Raw genomic sequence first — 16691 nt, forward strand, 5'->3', positions numbered from 1 at the left:
GGGATGTGCAGGGGAGGAGGAGTGAATGGTAAATGGTAAATGGCCTGTATTTATATAGCGCTTTACTAGTCCCTAAGGACCCCAAAGCGCTTTAAATATCCAGTCATCCACCCATTCACACACACATTCACACACTGGTGATGGCGAGCTACATGCCAGGTAGGAGGAAACAAGGAAGACCTCCGAGGAGGTTCATGGATGTAGTGACGGAGGAGATGAAAGCAGACCACACGCTGTGGCGGAAGCAGCCAAAAGAAGAAAAACAAGATAAAGCAGCAAATTTTAATTTGAACTTAACAAAATCTAATGTAACGCATATAAGATTGTCGTAATTATATTCTAACAAATACCTGAAATTAATAAGTTTCGTATCAGGGACGGCGACGCGGAACCTTTGTGTCTGTCCGCCTGGTTCCGCGGCGGGATTTAGCTGTGACACAAAGCTATAGCGTTTCCGGCCAGCTCAGCGTCAGTGCTGCGGTGTTGTCAGTTTTCAGCCTGTCAAACGGAGCTTCGAGGAGCCTGCAGTGTGTGCTGAGCAGCGGAGCTTTTCGCAGAGATGGTGCTGCTGACGATGATCGCTCGGCTGGCTGACGGCCTGCCGCTGGCCGCCTCCATGCAGGAGGACGAGCAGGTGAGGATTATTAGTGAATGCTTGTATCCTGCACTAATGTTATAGTGACACGCTAGCCAACGTTAACCCGCTGCCAGCTGTCACGTCCGCCTTTAGAGCGCTTGTTTTCATCCAGATGTGGGTCGTTTGAGGGGGCACCGGCACCACCCCCACCATGACTTTCTGGTTTGGCGTGTGAAAGTTAATTGAGCCGTTTGATTTGCTGATAGGTGTCCTGCTGTAGGCCTGTCCTGCTGTAGGCCTGTCCACCTGTCCACCTCGTTATTTACCTGCCTGAAGCGACTGAGTCATCAGACCGCTTCTGCCACAGCTTTTTATTTCACGTCATTACAGCATCGCATAAGTTCAGGACTGAGATATGAAACTTTGACCTCTCAGCACCATATCACCCCATTAGTGCACTTCGATCTCGCATTGGGGGGTTACGTTTGGTTTCTAGAGTATTTAAAAGTAGAATGGGAGGCAGGCCTTTCAGCTTTCAGGCCCCTCTCCTGGATTCAAGATAAAGCATATAGTTAGGGCTGGAACAGGTGACCCTGAATCCTCACTTAGTTACAATAGGTGTAGGCTGCTGGGGGATTCCCATGATGCACTTGGTGCTTCTTAGTTCACTCACTATGTTTTTATACACCCCTCTGCATTTAATCTTTAGTTATTATTATTAATCTCTGGCTCTCTTCCACAGCGTGTTTCTGTCCTGTCTCCCTCCCTGAGCTCGGTTCAGTGGGAGATTTCTTCCTGTTAAAAGGGAGTTTTTCCTTCCCACTGTCGCCGAGCGCTTGGTCATAGTGGGTCATCTGATTACTGGGGTTTCTCTCTATTATTGTAGGGTCTTACAATATAAGACCGTCACCAGGCTGGTACTGATGTATGGCTGAAAGATCGAGCATCCATCCATTCATCTATTTGCTAATATGCCCATCTAGCTCAGGGTGGTGGGGAGGCTGGAAACTGACGTGGTTATTTGTCAGTTAGTAAGTGACTGACTCACTTTATACCTATCATTCATTATTACACTGGTTAACACTAAGTGACTCCAGTGAAGTAGAATCCACTCCCCACATTTTATTATTACCTGTAGATGAAATATGCCTGATGACGTTGGTGGACTTCTTGAAATGTTCAAATGGATGCCATTTGTAACATGAGTTGTTGCTTTTAAAACCTTTATGCTTGTGCTCGCCTTGACTCTAACATCTTTTCCTCCTTCTCTTGTTTGCTTTCATGAAGGGAAGTGAAAAGGTTTGTTGCGTCTCCGCTCTGTGCCTCAGCATCACATGTGTTTCTCAAACAACCACATTATCTATCTGTAAATTAGTGTCATCGTTTAACGTCCCGCCGCTGTCTGAGTATGTCTGTAAAACCCTCAGATACATAACGTGCTCAAATCTACGTTGCCTTCATTTCTTTTGGTGGTAAAATAATCACATTTGCTTCTAATTCTGCTGCATACGAGTCAGATTTTGATTAATTTCTGTGTTCTCTGTGCTCGATATCAGTACTTGTTTTTTTTAGTTTTTTTAAACCACTTATGCTTTTCATCTCTTTAGCTGGGCCGGGACCTTCAGCAGTATCAGAGTCAAGCTAAGCAGCTCTTCAGGAAACTCAATGAGCAGAGCCCCACACGCTGCACTTTAGAGGCCGGTTCGATGGCGTTTCAGTGAGTGAGAATCCAAACTGTCTCAAAATAATCGTCTCTTCGTGGTTTGCGAGGAATTAAGCACACACGGATAGATGTTTTCAGTGCATTTCCTCATGCTCCACTCAAAGTACATTTTTATGTTGCTTTTTTTCAGCTATTGTATAGAGAAGGGAGTGTGCTACCTGGTGCTTTGTGAAGCCAGCTTTCCCAAGAAGCTAGCCTTTGCTTACCTAGAAGACCTCCAGGCAGAGTTTCATGAGCAGCACGGAAAGAAGGTCCCCACAGTATCCCGGCCTTACTCCTTCATTGAGTTTGGTAAGAAAAGACATGTAGTAGTAGTATAAACCGGGTTACATGTTAAACCTGTGCAGGAAACACTCGATCTGTGCTCTTATGACTGCTCGTCATAAAGCCACAAACAACAAATAAGAAAAATCCGATAAAAACATGTCCAGCTATCTTTGTGAGAGCCATCAAAGTGATCGGATTATGTGGAACTTAAAGTCTCACCTTCGTCTGTACCCCTTCAGAGGCAGGTTTGAGGATTGAGACTTGGTTTTAGGGCTAAACTTAGAACGAGGTTTAGGTTAGGGGGTTTTGGCACTTAGCTGTGATGGTTACATGTAAGTATGCAACGCTGCATACTGAGCAGAGCAGGCAGCAGAAACCTGAAAACCAATCATCCAAGCAGTTTCAGACTAACGGAGAGTTCTCTGATTATTTCTAAGATGCTGACACATGCTTATGTGCTTCTGCTGCTGGTGACTATTAATATTTTATATGTTCAGTGAAGTTGTGGTGCTAGGGGCTGATTTTTTTATTTCCTCCCTGCAGATGAACTCAGGGTGTAAATCATTGTGAAACCACACAGAAACCTCCAGGCTGAATACACTGAGGTGCCAGAAACTGCGACTCCTCTTAAGAGCCGCTTGATGTGTTTGTGGCTCTAAAAACAAGTCGGTCGCCACAAAGTATCCAAAATATGAGCAGCAAAAAAAGTGTTTACAAAACTCTGGGTTTTTAATAAGGAGTCTGTGTGTGAAACATTTCTGAATCACTTAAATTTAAATGAAAAATACTGATAACAGGAATTTATCAGAGGACTAAAAGGGAAGAAAAGGATCGGCTCTTGTGCGACTAGATCTGTTTAATAGGTCAGCATCAGCAGTCTCTCTGCTCTCATTCAAAGCTGGGAAATGTGTTTTCTATGAAATTCAATAAAAATCCACTTTAGTCCTCCGGGGAAAGTGGATCCTGGCAGTCAGCGTGTTTGTCACAGGCAGGGCTGTGAAGTAACTGAACACACAGAGCTTGAAATAACTGTGGGCTGTCTCTCTCTTCAGACACCTACATTCAAAAAACCAAGAAGTCGTACATCGACAGCCGAGCGAGGAGGAATCTGGGCAGCATCAACACAGAACTGCAGGACGTACAGAGGATCATGGTGGCGAACATTGAGGAGGTGCTGCAGAGAGGAGAGGCGCTTTCCGGTGAGTGTCTGTCATCTGTGTTCGGGTCAAACGGAGCCGTGATGGGAGTTTTCTCTGCGCGCTTGTGCTTATCCTGCTCCTTCCCAACCCCCCTTTACTTTTTTCTCCCTCTGCTTTCTCCTCCTCACAGCACTCGACTCCAAGGCCAGCAACTTGTCCAGCCTGTCGAAAAAGTACAGAAGCGACGCCAAGTATCTGAATACCCGCTCCACCTATGCCAAGCTGGCAGCTGGAGGTGTCTTTTTCATCATGCTCATTGTCTACGTACGCTTCTGGTGGCTCTAAGAGAGGAAAGGGAAGAAGAAGAAGGAGGAGGAGGTGCCGAAGTGGGAAAATGGGCTGCTTAGAGTCTGCAGACACTAAGAAAAGCTGTCAACTTCGACTAAAAACACAGGATTCCTGCTCTTAATAAGACTTTACAAACATGCCACCGCCCATTTTGTCCTCGCCTGTCCATGGATGTGTGCTCTGAATATAAATGATGTCATAGTACATAGTTTTATTAATAACAATTACACAACAATGCTCTCGTAGTAGCCGGGGATTTCAGATGATGTGCGAATGTGGGAGTGTGTGTGTGTGTGTGTGTGTGTGTGTGTGTGTGTGTGCGCGTGCAAAAAAAAATGAAAAGTTTTGTGAGTTTTCAAAGCTGTGTTGTGCTGTAACAGGAGCAGCTGATTGTCCACCTAATTTCATTTTTTCCTGCACTTCCTTTAATAAAATAATCATGGCAGTGATGCACAGCATATCCATTAGTCTAAGAGATTTCAAAGACATAGCATTAATATTTTTAGGATGTTAAATCACCCCGGCACTGTAATAGGAAAAGATATCCAAGTCAGCTGTTTTTTTTGTTTGTTTTTTTTAAATACTGTGTGGAAGCCTGCAGACGCTGTTTGACCTGATTTAATTAGCCAAGACGTGTGGGATGATGGTGAGCCAATCAGTGACTGTACAATAATTATTGAGTAAAATACAAACTGCTCGGTGGATCACTGAAGGTTAATATTTAAAAGCTTATTATTAATGTTTGCATGGTTAAATAAGGAGTAGGTCCAATGATGAGGAAGTCTTCATGTCATGTAAAAGTGGCCTTTATTATATTCAGCTTTAGCCCTTAGAACTGCCTTTTTTTTTTAAGAGTGGCTTTAAAATTGTAATATTTCCAATAAATGAAAGCTCCATGTGTGCGCGTCTTGATTCTGAATATTATATGGTATATATTAATCTCTATCTCAAATACTGAGTAACTTCAGGTGATGAGGAATATTACATTTAATCCCAATAATTGTTGTACAGTCTGGTAACCCTCAGCCGCGTGACGCCACCATGACTGCAAGCAGGCGTTCAGAGACATTTGAAGTTCAGCAGGCTCCTTTTGTTTTGTAAAATTTGTAGACTTCATTTAAAGCTGAGAGTCGCCGCTGTTCGCTCTCAGCTGGAAAGGAACCCGCCTCTTTTCCTGTTCTGTCTTCTCTCTATGAATAAAGTCTTTTACACTCAGGCGCTCGGTCTGTCAGAACACTGAGCTGAGCTCGTCGTCATCATGGTAAAGCAGCATGCATGGAGTCAACAGTGGCGTGAGATTTGATCATGTGGTTTGTGTACTCATGACTGCCACTTTATAAGGCACACCTGTCTGATCAGCCAATCACATGGCAGCAACTCTGAATTTAGGCATGTAGATGTGTTCAAGGTGACCTGCTGAAGTTCAAAATGAGCATCAGAATGGGAAAGAAAGGCGATCAAGTGACTTTGAAGGTTAGATACTGGACATTGCTGTGTATGAAGCATGTGACAAACGTTCTCTTTCTTTATCAATTGGAGAACCTTAAATTTCCACACCTACAAAAGTTTTTAGCTGTTTGCAACCACCAGCAAAGACTGGCGATACCACCCATGGCCAGCAGGTGGAGCGCTGTGCTCGCTGATGCAGTTCCGAGTTCAGTCCTGAAATAAACTTCAGCGACTGGTGTCCCCCTGTTAGTCGAGCTCTAAATCATGGGTTACTGTCAAAACTGAGGGGAAAATACAGGTTACGCCTTTGGGGTGGAAAAAAAGAAAGAAAAAGAAAAAAACTCGACAGCTATGCTTGCACGGACCTGAAAATGCAACAACGTATAGCAGCGTAAGCAGAGCATTAGTCAGAATCTTGAGCTTGAGGTAAAACAGGAAATGTCAGAAAGAGAAAAAAGAGAAGCAGCAGAGTAGCGTGCCAAACACAAACCACAGGGCACAGACTAACCTTTTCACCTCTCAAGGGAAGTGGGTATTTGTGAGTTTGGCCTCAGTTGCCATTAACTTATCTTTGTTAGCAATCATGTTCCACTAAAACTGCTTGAAGATGCTTGTTTTGTATCTCTTCCCTTTTTCTTTATTAACGATCACAGCCCTTTTGTCTCAGTGCTTCTCTACGCTGCTCTGACTGTTGGTTTTGCAGCCCTGTCAGTTTTCATCGTGTCCTGTTTATTCGTGATTGTCACCATATCTTCTCTGCCAGAAATCCCAAGCTACATTCAGTGTTTAATGCATAATCGAACATTAAAGTTTATCTAAAAGTTGAGATGTGCCAAACTTGCAAAAAAAAAAAAAAAAAAACAATCACGAAAACACACCAGAAGCCAGAGCAGCGGTGCAGCCGTGGTTTTTGCACTGCATCTGGATTCCCATCACACACTTACACTAACTGAAATGTCTTGCTGGCCACCGATACTCTGTCACCACGTTAACATAAATGCGTTCTCGCTTCCTCTGCGTTCACTCTTTTTCTTCAGAATTAAGACTTTTTTTAAAAAATTAATAAATTATTATTTAAATGCACCTAAAGGCGAGCATCAGACAGGTGAGCTACGAAACACGGTGTGTGTGTTATTCTGCAGGTGCGTCCCTTTCACAGTTTTTAGAGAGAGAATAGCTTCTCTTCTTTCACTCCATTGCTCTATCTTTCTCTCCTTCCTCTCCAGGTTACCATAGCAGCAGTGAGTGTGTGACAGTCATGTGAAAACGAAGCTGATTGGATTAAAATACTTTGTGTGATCAGAGGTCAGGAAAATGGCACATGTACAGAACACACATAGTCTGACTTTACCACACACACGCACACACACACACAACTGAGACATGCTGAAAGATCAGTTCTTTCAACTGATCTGACTTTTTTTTTATCAGTTCTGTGCTCTCTTGTCGACTCATATTGCCCTATCTTGATTAAATTTCCTGTCAAAGACACAAATAGAACTAAGACACCGTCCACCCACTCTCGATTTCTCCCGAGACTTTAGTGATCTTAAAGAAACAGGGCATTAAAGAAATGTGACCTTTAACTTTAGTTAGTTTGTTCAAGGGTTGTGCAGAATGAAAGAGATTGTAGCGTATGAAAAATGAGACAGCCAAAGTTTCAGTCATGTTTCTAACAGAGTAACCTAATCATTTTACCTGATGCAAACACCTGATCGCTATCTCTGCCAAGGAAATATTTTGTGTTTAGTTTGGCTGGTTATTAGCAGAGTAACACAAAACTATAACTAGCAGTGATGCTGAGCCCAGCTTTGAGTGAATAACTTCTCAATTGATTTGGATCTTTTTTTTTGTTTTGTTTTGTTTTGTTTTGTTTTTGTTTTTTGGTTCCTTTACAAATTGCAAAATAGGGGGAAAAACTCTGACATTTTTATGTCATGTCATCAGAAATACATATCCTATGAAAATAGGGGGAAAAAACAGGATACGTTTTCTTGATGTTATTGAAGAAACATCAAAAACTAATCTGGATCCAGACATCATTCTGCTTTCAGTGACCCAGTTCTTGCACAGGTATATAGTCATTTCATGATCATTGTTTCCTTCCTGTTTTCCATCTACTTGGTTGGTTGTTTTGACCAAAGGTTTAACACAAAATGCATTCATTTTATCTTAAAACTGGTTCTGCACCATGTAGCATTATTTACATGTTACTTTAAATTACATTCCACTGCCTACATTTACTTCCAGTATAATTATTTCTTGTAAAAACCTGACTTGCTACTCCCTTATTCTAGCCTGCCTACTTTTAAGTACCGTATTTACATTGTAATTACACATGGTAGCGCAGTGCTTAGCACTCCTGCCTCACAGCGAGGGAGTCCCGAGCTTGAAGAAGTTTGTGCAGCTTCCTTCCACAATCCAAACACATTCAGTGATCCCACTTCAGATGTTATCCGTCCATACAACGGGCATTTGTTGGCAGAAATCAGCCCCATAGATATGGGCCAGTAGGGGCCTTCTCCACCTACTAATTTGTTCAGAAGGTTGTTATCTTCCATATAGATGGAGGATCACTAACAGGAGGATGGGAAGATTCCAGAATCAATCAGTGGGGTTAGATCAACTGGTGATTCTAAATTCCCCATAGTGAGTGTGAACGGTCGTCTGTGTCTCTGTTTTAGCCCAACGCCAGGCTGATGACCTGTCACGGTGTGTCCCACCTCTCAGCACTTAGTCACAGGCTATATTATGAAATGTTACTGTGACGCTACAGCCTTCATTATTTATTATAAATACATGCACAGAATTTCTCTGAGATCTGTTGAACATTTGTTCAGATATAGTCAGTACATTCAGAGTACACAGAAAGGCTCGTCCTTCACAATTAAAAAGAACTGGGAAATCTGATTTCTCCAGTCAATCAAATAGTAATAGTTTGTAATGAAGTGAAAGCAGAATTCACTCTCATAACGTGCCTGCTAGTCACCTCTAAAGGCCATAATATAAAACATATTCCATCAAACTTCCCACCTCATCCCAGTCTCTTCCCCATCATCCTCTTGCCTCACACTCCCGTCTTAACCAATCAGACCAGAGGGAAGCTGCAGAGAGAGCAGCTGTACAGCAGAGGAGCGGGTCATAAAACGCAGAGGGCCGAAAGAGGAAGTAAAGGGGCCTGATGAGTTATTGCCCTACAAACGTACACACCGGGTCCTGGGAACCGGGAACTTCTCACAGGGGGTCAGCGTGGACCTGCTGGGCCCACTCTCCACTCCGTGTATGCTTTACCACCTTATTGTAGACCAATGACGAGCTCTCACATCTTCCCAACGATAATACTCCACGTCCATTTAGAAAAAGAGCAAACCTGTAAATGAGTCGTAAATTCTCTTTTGAGAGCATAAAATATTTATCCTGAGTGTTAAAACTGCCTTTTAGGTTTATAAAAATGCGGCTTAAACAAAGACGGGAGTGGGGGGTTAAAAAAGAGGAAGCTCAGCCATGTTAAATTTAATGTCAATTAATTATTGTAGCGATTAAAAATGATTTATGATGATGTGCTGTGAGGTACACAGGTATCTCAGTCCCTTCTTGACTCTCATTCATCTCTCGGATATTATTGTCGCATGCATGCAGTCCTGAGCTGTGACTGTGAGAAAGCCTGCTTTTTAGTGGCTTGTGACTTTATGATGCACAGAACACTGGAAGATATTCCACACACACTCAGTTTTGCACTCACTATAACTTTCAGCATGCCACTTCAACTCAAAAATAATATGGTCTGTGCATATTTTGTACACTCAGAGTGGAGAAAATGCCCTACAAACAAAACCCATGTTTCTTGTGAACATATGCTGTCGCAGAGTATGAGTTGGTTACTTCAGCCCATTAGTTGGATGTTAGATTAGTTTGACTCACACGCACCCCTGGGCCTGGATGACCGGGACATGACGGATGAGGTTTGAGATTTAGGTGCCTGTGTGTCTATGTGTTCCTTCTGACATTACTGTGTGTGTCTGCGTGTCCCTGTGTGCTACGTGTTAATGCATTAGGCGACCTTGGGTGGGAGTTGCTCGGACTCAGTTTGCCCTCCCTGAGACCTCTCTCAGATCAACATATCATCAGCAGCATAACGGGTGCAGTTGTTACAGAGTCTTGGTTGCAGAGGTCCAAACTTTAACTTTTATTTTTGGTTTGTTTCTGACGTTTAAAATACTTTTACATTTATAAAGATTTCACAGTTATGTTACATAAAAGTGATATGGTGATATCATTATTTTGGTTCAATCCCAGTGCTTCAGCGTGAGCTTAATGCAGTGTCACACAGCATTTTTATATTTTTTCCACAGCAGATTACATTCGTTTCAGTTGTACTTCCATCCGTCGCCTTTCTGAAGTGCAAACTGTAGGTGGTGTCAAAATTAACACCAACCTACACAAATACTAACGTTTCAAATATTATTCCAATCTGTGCTTCTTTGTGGCTAAGATGTTAGATCCTTGCAGTTGCTCCGTGATTGCCTGCTTTTGTTTAACTCTTACTTTCTGCAGCTGACAGTAAAACTATATTCATCCCAGAAGCCCCGTTTTAGAAGACTGAGGGCTGTTTGCTTTCCACAAGTGAGAATTCATGTGCATGTGCGGTGTGTCCGGGGATGTATTTAAAATCCTATCAAAGTGCTCTAAATATGTGTCCTACTAGTATTTCTCAAATGCATTGCAAACCCTCGTCTTTGTGAACTTGTTTCGCTGCATTAAAGAAACAGAAAAACTGTCCTTCGTGAGTTGAGTTAAATCAACTCAATAATGCTTACATATAGAGCTAATATGCCAGTTTGTCTCCGCTCTTTGTGACTCGGGGAGTTGGGAAGAATGTACTTCTGGGCAGGCAATATAAACCTTGCAGGGCCCAGATGACACTGCTGGGGCTGTTATTTTCCCACAGTGCAATATAAATAGCCTGCTAGTGTGGGGTGACGGTGGGCACGCTAGGACGCTCACGGGAGGATCCCATCCACACGCAACAGCACATTCCCGTCCACCTGATCCTGCCAGAGCCCCAGGTCAACTTACAAGATGTGTTCTCATACGCGTGCATGCATCCTTCCTCCTCACACCTTTCCTTCATCACCTGTTTCCTCACCTCTCTGCCAGCAAACCCTCTTCCTCTCGTCGGAAACTGAAGTTTCTGCCCACATCACGCTCGGCCACATCGTGACTTCGCACTCTCTGACTCTCCACCTTTGACCGCCGTGGAACGCTGTGACGCACACATTTGATCATACACACTATCTTAGTTTCTCACACAGAGCTGATCACAGAATAGCAGGTCAGCCACTGCCAAACGCTGCACTAGTATAACTTGTTCTTCGAAACCAAAGCTGAAGACTGCTAACAGCTAAGCTGCGTGTGCTCACTAACTGATTCATCAGCTCAATGAGAAAAAATATGAAGCCTCAGCTTTATCTTGATGAGTGGTTTAGTCAGAATAAATAGGTTTTGAGTGATTACGAGTGTTTGTGAAATTACACTTAGTATGTTGAGCTTGTCAGGATGTCCCCATCTTAAAATTTTACAACAAAATGAAGCCAGTAAAAAAACAAAAACAACTTCCACTGGTATGTTTACTTTCTCTAGGCAATCCCATGTCTCACCAAGTAAATGATTACACTGATTCCATGCTGATCTGAGACCCTTTTCGACTTACGTGGGCATTATCTGCCTCTTTGTTGACATTTCGATCATATAACCTCAAGTTCACACAGTAAAATTATTTACAATGTTTAAATATTTTGAAACCCTTCTAACAGATTTATATCTCTCTGTAAATAAGATACCATGTGGAGTCTTATCTTGTTGACCCGACGAGTGGCCAATCTCCATCAAGGAGATCTGAAATCTGAAGGATCGCTCTCATGGCTGACGATTTCATTGTAACCTTTAAGACAATATATCCACAGGTCTTTTATCGTCTGGAGGCACGCATGTCACACACGTAAAGCTGTCTGCGGGCTGTCTCTTTTATGGCAGTCAAAGTGGGTCAGTCAGGTGATAATCAACCTTAAATATACCCACTCAGCTTCTTGTCCACTAGATCTGCTTATACTGTGAAGATGACATTAGATAAATGATGCTTCCTGTGCAAATGTGCATGTGTCTTAACAAAGGCACAGAGGTCACGAGAGCTTCATACCTACGTTCAGGCTCATCTCATCAAAGCCTGCACAAAATGCCAGCTTGTCAACACTCTCAGCGGAGCTTACAGACTGCACTGAGGTTTAAGAGTGCTGTTCTCAATAATGTAATTACACAGTAAGTATGAAGCATATAGAAGCATCCAGAACTGACATGCAGGAACCACTTCAGCTATGCACAACTGTTGATGCAAGCAAATCAGCTGCCACAGCCGAGTAATGAAAAGCGTATCGATGCCTGCCTCTACTAATTATAGAAAGGCATCATATACACACTTCATACTATCTGCCACCATCAAACATAAAGGCAGTGTAACACTCTTCTTGAATAACAGGCATGATTTGGTTTCACATGGCTGTCACGCTCGGGAAAGATGGCATGTTTATGGTTAAGGGGAGTGGACAAGATCACGCACAGGCTGTCCCTGGAATAATCAGTCATGACTATCTGTCCCATGTTTGCAGCACAGCTTTACAAGCCGACAGCTGGAGTCACCCTTGACGGATGAGTTTCAAATCGGCGTGAAGAGCCCAAACACTGATGAAAGTGTCTCTCACCAATGTGGCAGGGCCTCGTGGCTCTGAGCCAGGCCAAGGGTAGTTAAAATTCAAAAGACTAATACTCACAAAGTTGGTCCGAAATGTGCTGCATGAAAGCTGAAGCGCTGGCGAAGTAACTACAGTCTTTTGTTGCCTGGTAAACTCTTGATAAACAAGCGACCTGAGGCTGGAGCTGCTGATTAGTTTCAGAAAATGTGGTTTAAAACATCAGGGTGGCTAAGCTTTCTTTCGCTTTTTACTGCTTTCTCTGAAATCATGCCAAACTTGTGTGTTAACGCATTCTTTTCTCAGAGTAATGGCAAGGAGGAACCAATCAGTGTTTTCTGCTTATGAGGCACAGCCCCACCCTTTCTCACTCCATCCTTCCTAAATTACAGAAGCCCACATCTGGGGTGACGTCATTAGGACAACAGAGCTGCAGACAAAGTGAACCTTTCATGTGATTTATATCACTGCTAGCTTTAATGTGACATATGATATTTATAAGAAATTCTGGATTTCACTAATGGCCTTTAGTGACATAATGAAAGAAATGTGAATGCAGAAGAACCAGCAAACGTGAGACGGGGTTTGTCAATAAAAACAGCTTCTGACCAAACGGCGTGTTGTCGTGCCAACACCTGACAGCCAACCACGCATGGAGAGCAAGAGCTTGACATTGGCCGCAGCAACAAAGGCATTGTCAGTACGGACCCCTGAGGAGATCAATTTGCTCTCCTCTGGTTCCAGGCCTTTCAGCAGAGTTGAATAGAGGACAAAGGGCCGCTGGTGGCAGCAGGAGGCTTGGCAATATTTCTCTAATGGGGTGTAAAGACAAACAAATCATTGGGATGAGACACTGCTTTGTTATTGTGATGAGCCTGTGATTTACACCTGGATCATTCCTCCTGATAGGGGATAATGAGTCTGGGATTTCTGTGATCACTAACAGGTTATAAAGCAAGTGTGATGGGCCTGTCTGAGCACGGAGGAGTGATGAAGCTTCCAAGAAAAACAAAGCAACAGTTTGAAATCCCCAAAGCATTTATTGGCTTTCAAATGTTTTCCTTGTGGTAGGTAAACATGTAGGCGCCTGGCTATCTGTGTACCTGTAAAACTTGTAGCTTCTTATGCAGCTCTTTCTGTCCAATGATATTGATTTTAAATGAGCTGTAAAATTAAAATCATTTTAAACAAGCTCGTATATTTCTTTTTAAAAGTCACCTCAAATGTTATGACACACATTATTAAAATGAGGGAGGGTGGCGTGCAACAAAAAGTGTTTTTGGAGCTCACTAGAAGCCACTGTTGATCCACATTCAGTCTTCGATGTTTTACCTTTTAAGTCGACATTTCTGTTCCCCAAAAACACCTGAAAAGCGCGGAGGTGCTAAGCCCGGGCAGAACCGCAACGGTAACGAAGAGCGCTGCTTAAGTGTGGGCGTTCACAGACGTACCTGGAAAAAACGTGCAGCACCCGGGGAGGAGAAAGAAAAGAGAAGAAATCATTGAACGGGTTAATTTTGAGTCATAGCAGACTTCGAGAGAAGTAGAAAAATGAGAAAAAAAAATTCCTCCGCCGCGGCGACGCTGAGAGCGAAAAACATCTAAACCCTCCTCCCATCTCGTTCCCGAGATAAAACAAATATCAAGCGACACTGTTTTTCTCCCTGTGGTATAAGGAAGCTAAATTTGGATTTAAGCCCCGTGTTTTCAACGTATTTTAGTGTCTTTTTAAAGCTCCGCGATAGACCCTCGCGGCGTCCGGCGGAAGGATACGTGGTGCGCTTCTTCTGCGGTCGTGCCTCGAGTAAGCGCAGAGAGGTGGAGGAGCGAGTCGCTGCCGTGTGCGACAACAGAACTTTAACTTTATGTGAGTTTTAAACGGTTTTAATGAGACAGGTCGTTAAACACGTACAGGGGAAAAAACGTGACATGTTCAGAGTCCGCGGCTGATCTGGAAAGTCTGCTTTTTCCCGCCTGAGCCATCTCCTGCCAAACTTTCTGAGAAGCGACGAACCTCCGGGGAGACAGCTCAGCTTCGGGCTGGCGACCTTATGTGGATTTTACAGAGAAAATGGAGCAGATACCCGTGTTCTCCCCGGGGAAGTCGCTGGCCTTTGTCTTCTGCTTCATCCAGGTCTCTTTAGGTAAGTTTGGCGCTGTGGCGAAACCGTGGTGTGTTTTAGTCACCGGCCGCTTGCCATCACGTTTCGTTGCCTCTGCATCTGCGGACACACTTAGCATCTCTTTACACTAGCTAGTTAGGTGAGGTCAGTTTTAACCTGTTAACTCTTTAAAAAAAATAAACAAACAAAAATAAAGTTTTCCTTTGGCTAGCTTTAGATCGGAGGTAAGCTATGGAAGAGGTTTTAATCGAAGTTTGAGGTGACTTGGTGGGGGTTTTCTGGGCTCCTTCGTGGCCTTCTGAGACACACGCTGGGTACCTTTTACTTTGAGTGGACTCTCCTGTGCTCATGGTCGCTGACTTTGTATTCGTTAGATTTAAAATAAAGAGAACGGCTTCACACCTCCATGTGGACCAACTTCTTCCCCTGTGCCTAATTCAGGGCGTTATGGTTTAGTTAATGCGGGTACTACGGCCTAACGCACGGCTGTGTCGCACCGCTGCCCAGATGTTGAGCACCGAGCGCTGGAGAAAGAATTCAAAATGGACACTTTATCTTGTTTAGACTGCTCAATTAACAGAGTTGTGTCAGCACACACTGACGGTAATACGCTTTTCAGCATTTGGGGGTTAAATGTCATGTGAGTGTACAGTGCGGTTGTGTGTAAGAACTGAACATGTTAATGAAGTTCCCAGGAATGTACGTGCAAAATACATCGATGTACATTTTTCAGTATAAATGGTAATATCAGCATCCCCTACACCTGTCTTTTATTCAGTTTTTCCTAACCAGTAAATTCGTCTTGTTTTTTGGCCACTCGCTTATCTTTAAAAGCAGTTAAAGTCTCTCTTTATTTGGCTTAAAGCAGCAAAATGACTCTGGCTGGAGGTCTACCACAAAAACAGACAGTGATGCCATTTTGGTTGAAACGCAGTTACCGAACTTATTACCTGCTGGTTTGGTCAAAGTGATACCCAGGTAACAACAACATAACAGTATTGGCATCGCCCAGTTTTTTTCAGGTTATATTTAAATGTATTTTACTGTTGTTTTAGAAAACAGTAATGCTTTAAATATAACTGAAATAAGGTTTGTTGACAATGATTTGTGTATGTAAACACAGCTGCATCGTCTGGTTAAGATAAGATGCAGCTCATTGGTGAACATCACAGGGATGTGGCTGGGGTTAGATGGGTTTACCTTCATTCTGAGCTCTTCTGTGGTTATGTTTTGCATCTATAGATGACCCTGATCCTTGACCTTTGGTGTTTCTTTTTTTAATGAATGAAGTTTTGTGATTACTGGAGATTGTTTCTGGGCTTTTACTGTGATGTGTGTGTTCTTTTTTCTTTTTCTTTCTTTGCTTAGTTAGTTTCAGTGGTGGCTCCGAGAGCCATGAAAATACAAAATAACCTGCTGGCCTTTGTACTCTTTTTACATCCTTTACATAAAGAGAGTACAAAGGCGGGGGAATTGATTTCTGTCCCACATGTTTTTCTAACCTTTCAGCCCAGAGCTCCAACACTGCTCTTCTCTCTCACGGTTTTTTATGGATTATAGGTGACTTGTGAACAGTGAAGTTACACAAAAGGAAGACAGACAATGTAAAAGTGCTGCAGGCAGTGCAAGGAGAAGCACAGGAATGTTGTTGGTGTTTGACATTCCTCCCTCCCTCTCTGTTTCTCCCTCCCTCTCTCTCACACGCTGTTTGCACCACAGTCAATCGTCCTAGTTTTTTATCTCGTTTCTTGCTGGTAATGAAGCTGCATAATGTCTGGATGCTGTCTTTGCCGCATCCTTTGATGCGTGTAAGTCAGCTATTCATGTGACAGGATGACACGTTAAAAGATTTTGATCGTCTCGATAGCACGAAGGTGGTTTCAGGTTAGTTAATTCACAATGAAAGCCTGCCAAACGTTTGTGGGTTGAGAGCTTTTAATGAGAAGCGGGAGAGCACGAATCACAGCTCAGTCTGGGGAAAGGCGCAAAGGTTTGACCTTATTCTCGGTCGGGGCCAGAGAGTTCTCATTCTCGAGGAAGCGTAGGTGCCGTTGTTGTGGCACACGACACAGTGTTGCCCCTGTGCTGCGGGCATGTGGATGGTTGCAAATGCTTGCCCAGTGCAAACGGCAGACTGCTACTATGCGTGTGCGTATCTATTTGCGTGTGCGTTTGTATTGTATTGTACATACACGCTGACAAAGAGCAGCGATTGTACCACCCGCGGTTTACTTGCATCTGACCCAAGCTGCCGCCTGGTGTGAAATATGATTTATCTGCAGCAGCCTGTGCCCAGTGCAGGGAAGACAAAGATGTTTATTG

At 43.3% G+C, this 16691-nt stretch overlaps 2 protein-coding genes across 3 annotated transcripts in view; both read left to right on the forward strand.

Moving 5' to 3' along the window:
- Positions 1-423: 423 nt before the first annotated feature.
- sec22bb (SEC22 homolog B, vesicle trafficking protein b) lies at positions 424-4954 on the forward strand. The gene is made up of 5 exons (XM_026159865.2): positions 424-634; positions 2185-2294; positions 2431-2591; positions 3620-3766; positions 3897-4954. Exons 1-5 carry the CDS (start codon positions 560-562, stop codon positions 4049-4051), a joined length of 648 nt encoding a protein of 215 aa, XP_026015650.1. The 5' UTR covers positions 424-559; the 3' UTR covers positions 4052-4954.
- Positions 4955-13233: 8279 nt separating this feature from the next.
- notch2 (notch receptor 2) overlaps positions 13234-16691 on the forward strand; it is a 42557-nt gene continuing 39099 nt past the window's right edge. For both annotated transcript variants that reach the window (XM_026160039.2, XM_026160040.2), the window contains exon 1: positions 13234-14390. In XM_026160039.2, the coding sequence (XP_026015824.1) occupies positions 14318-14390 (73 nt within the window). In that variant the 5' untranslated portion in view covers positions 13234-14317. The remainder of the gene's footprint in view (positions 14391-16691) is intronic.

The sequence above is a fragment of the Astatotilapia calliptera genome, chromosome 23 (assembly GCF_964374335.1).
Source record: "Astatotilapia calliptera chromosome 23, fAstCal68.1, whole genome shotgun sequence".
In the NCBI taxonomy this organism is placed as follows: Eukaryota; Metazoa; Chordata; class Actinopteri; order Cichliformes; family Cichlidae; genus Astatotilapia; species Astatotilapia calliptera.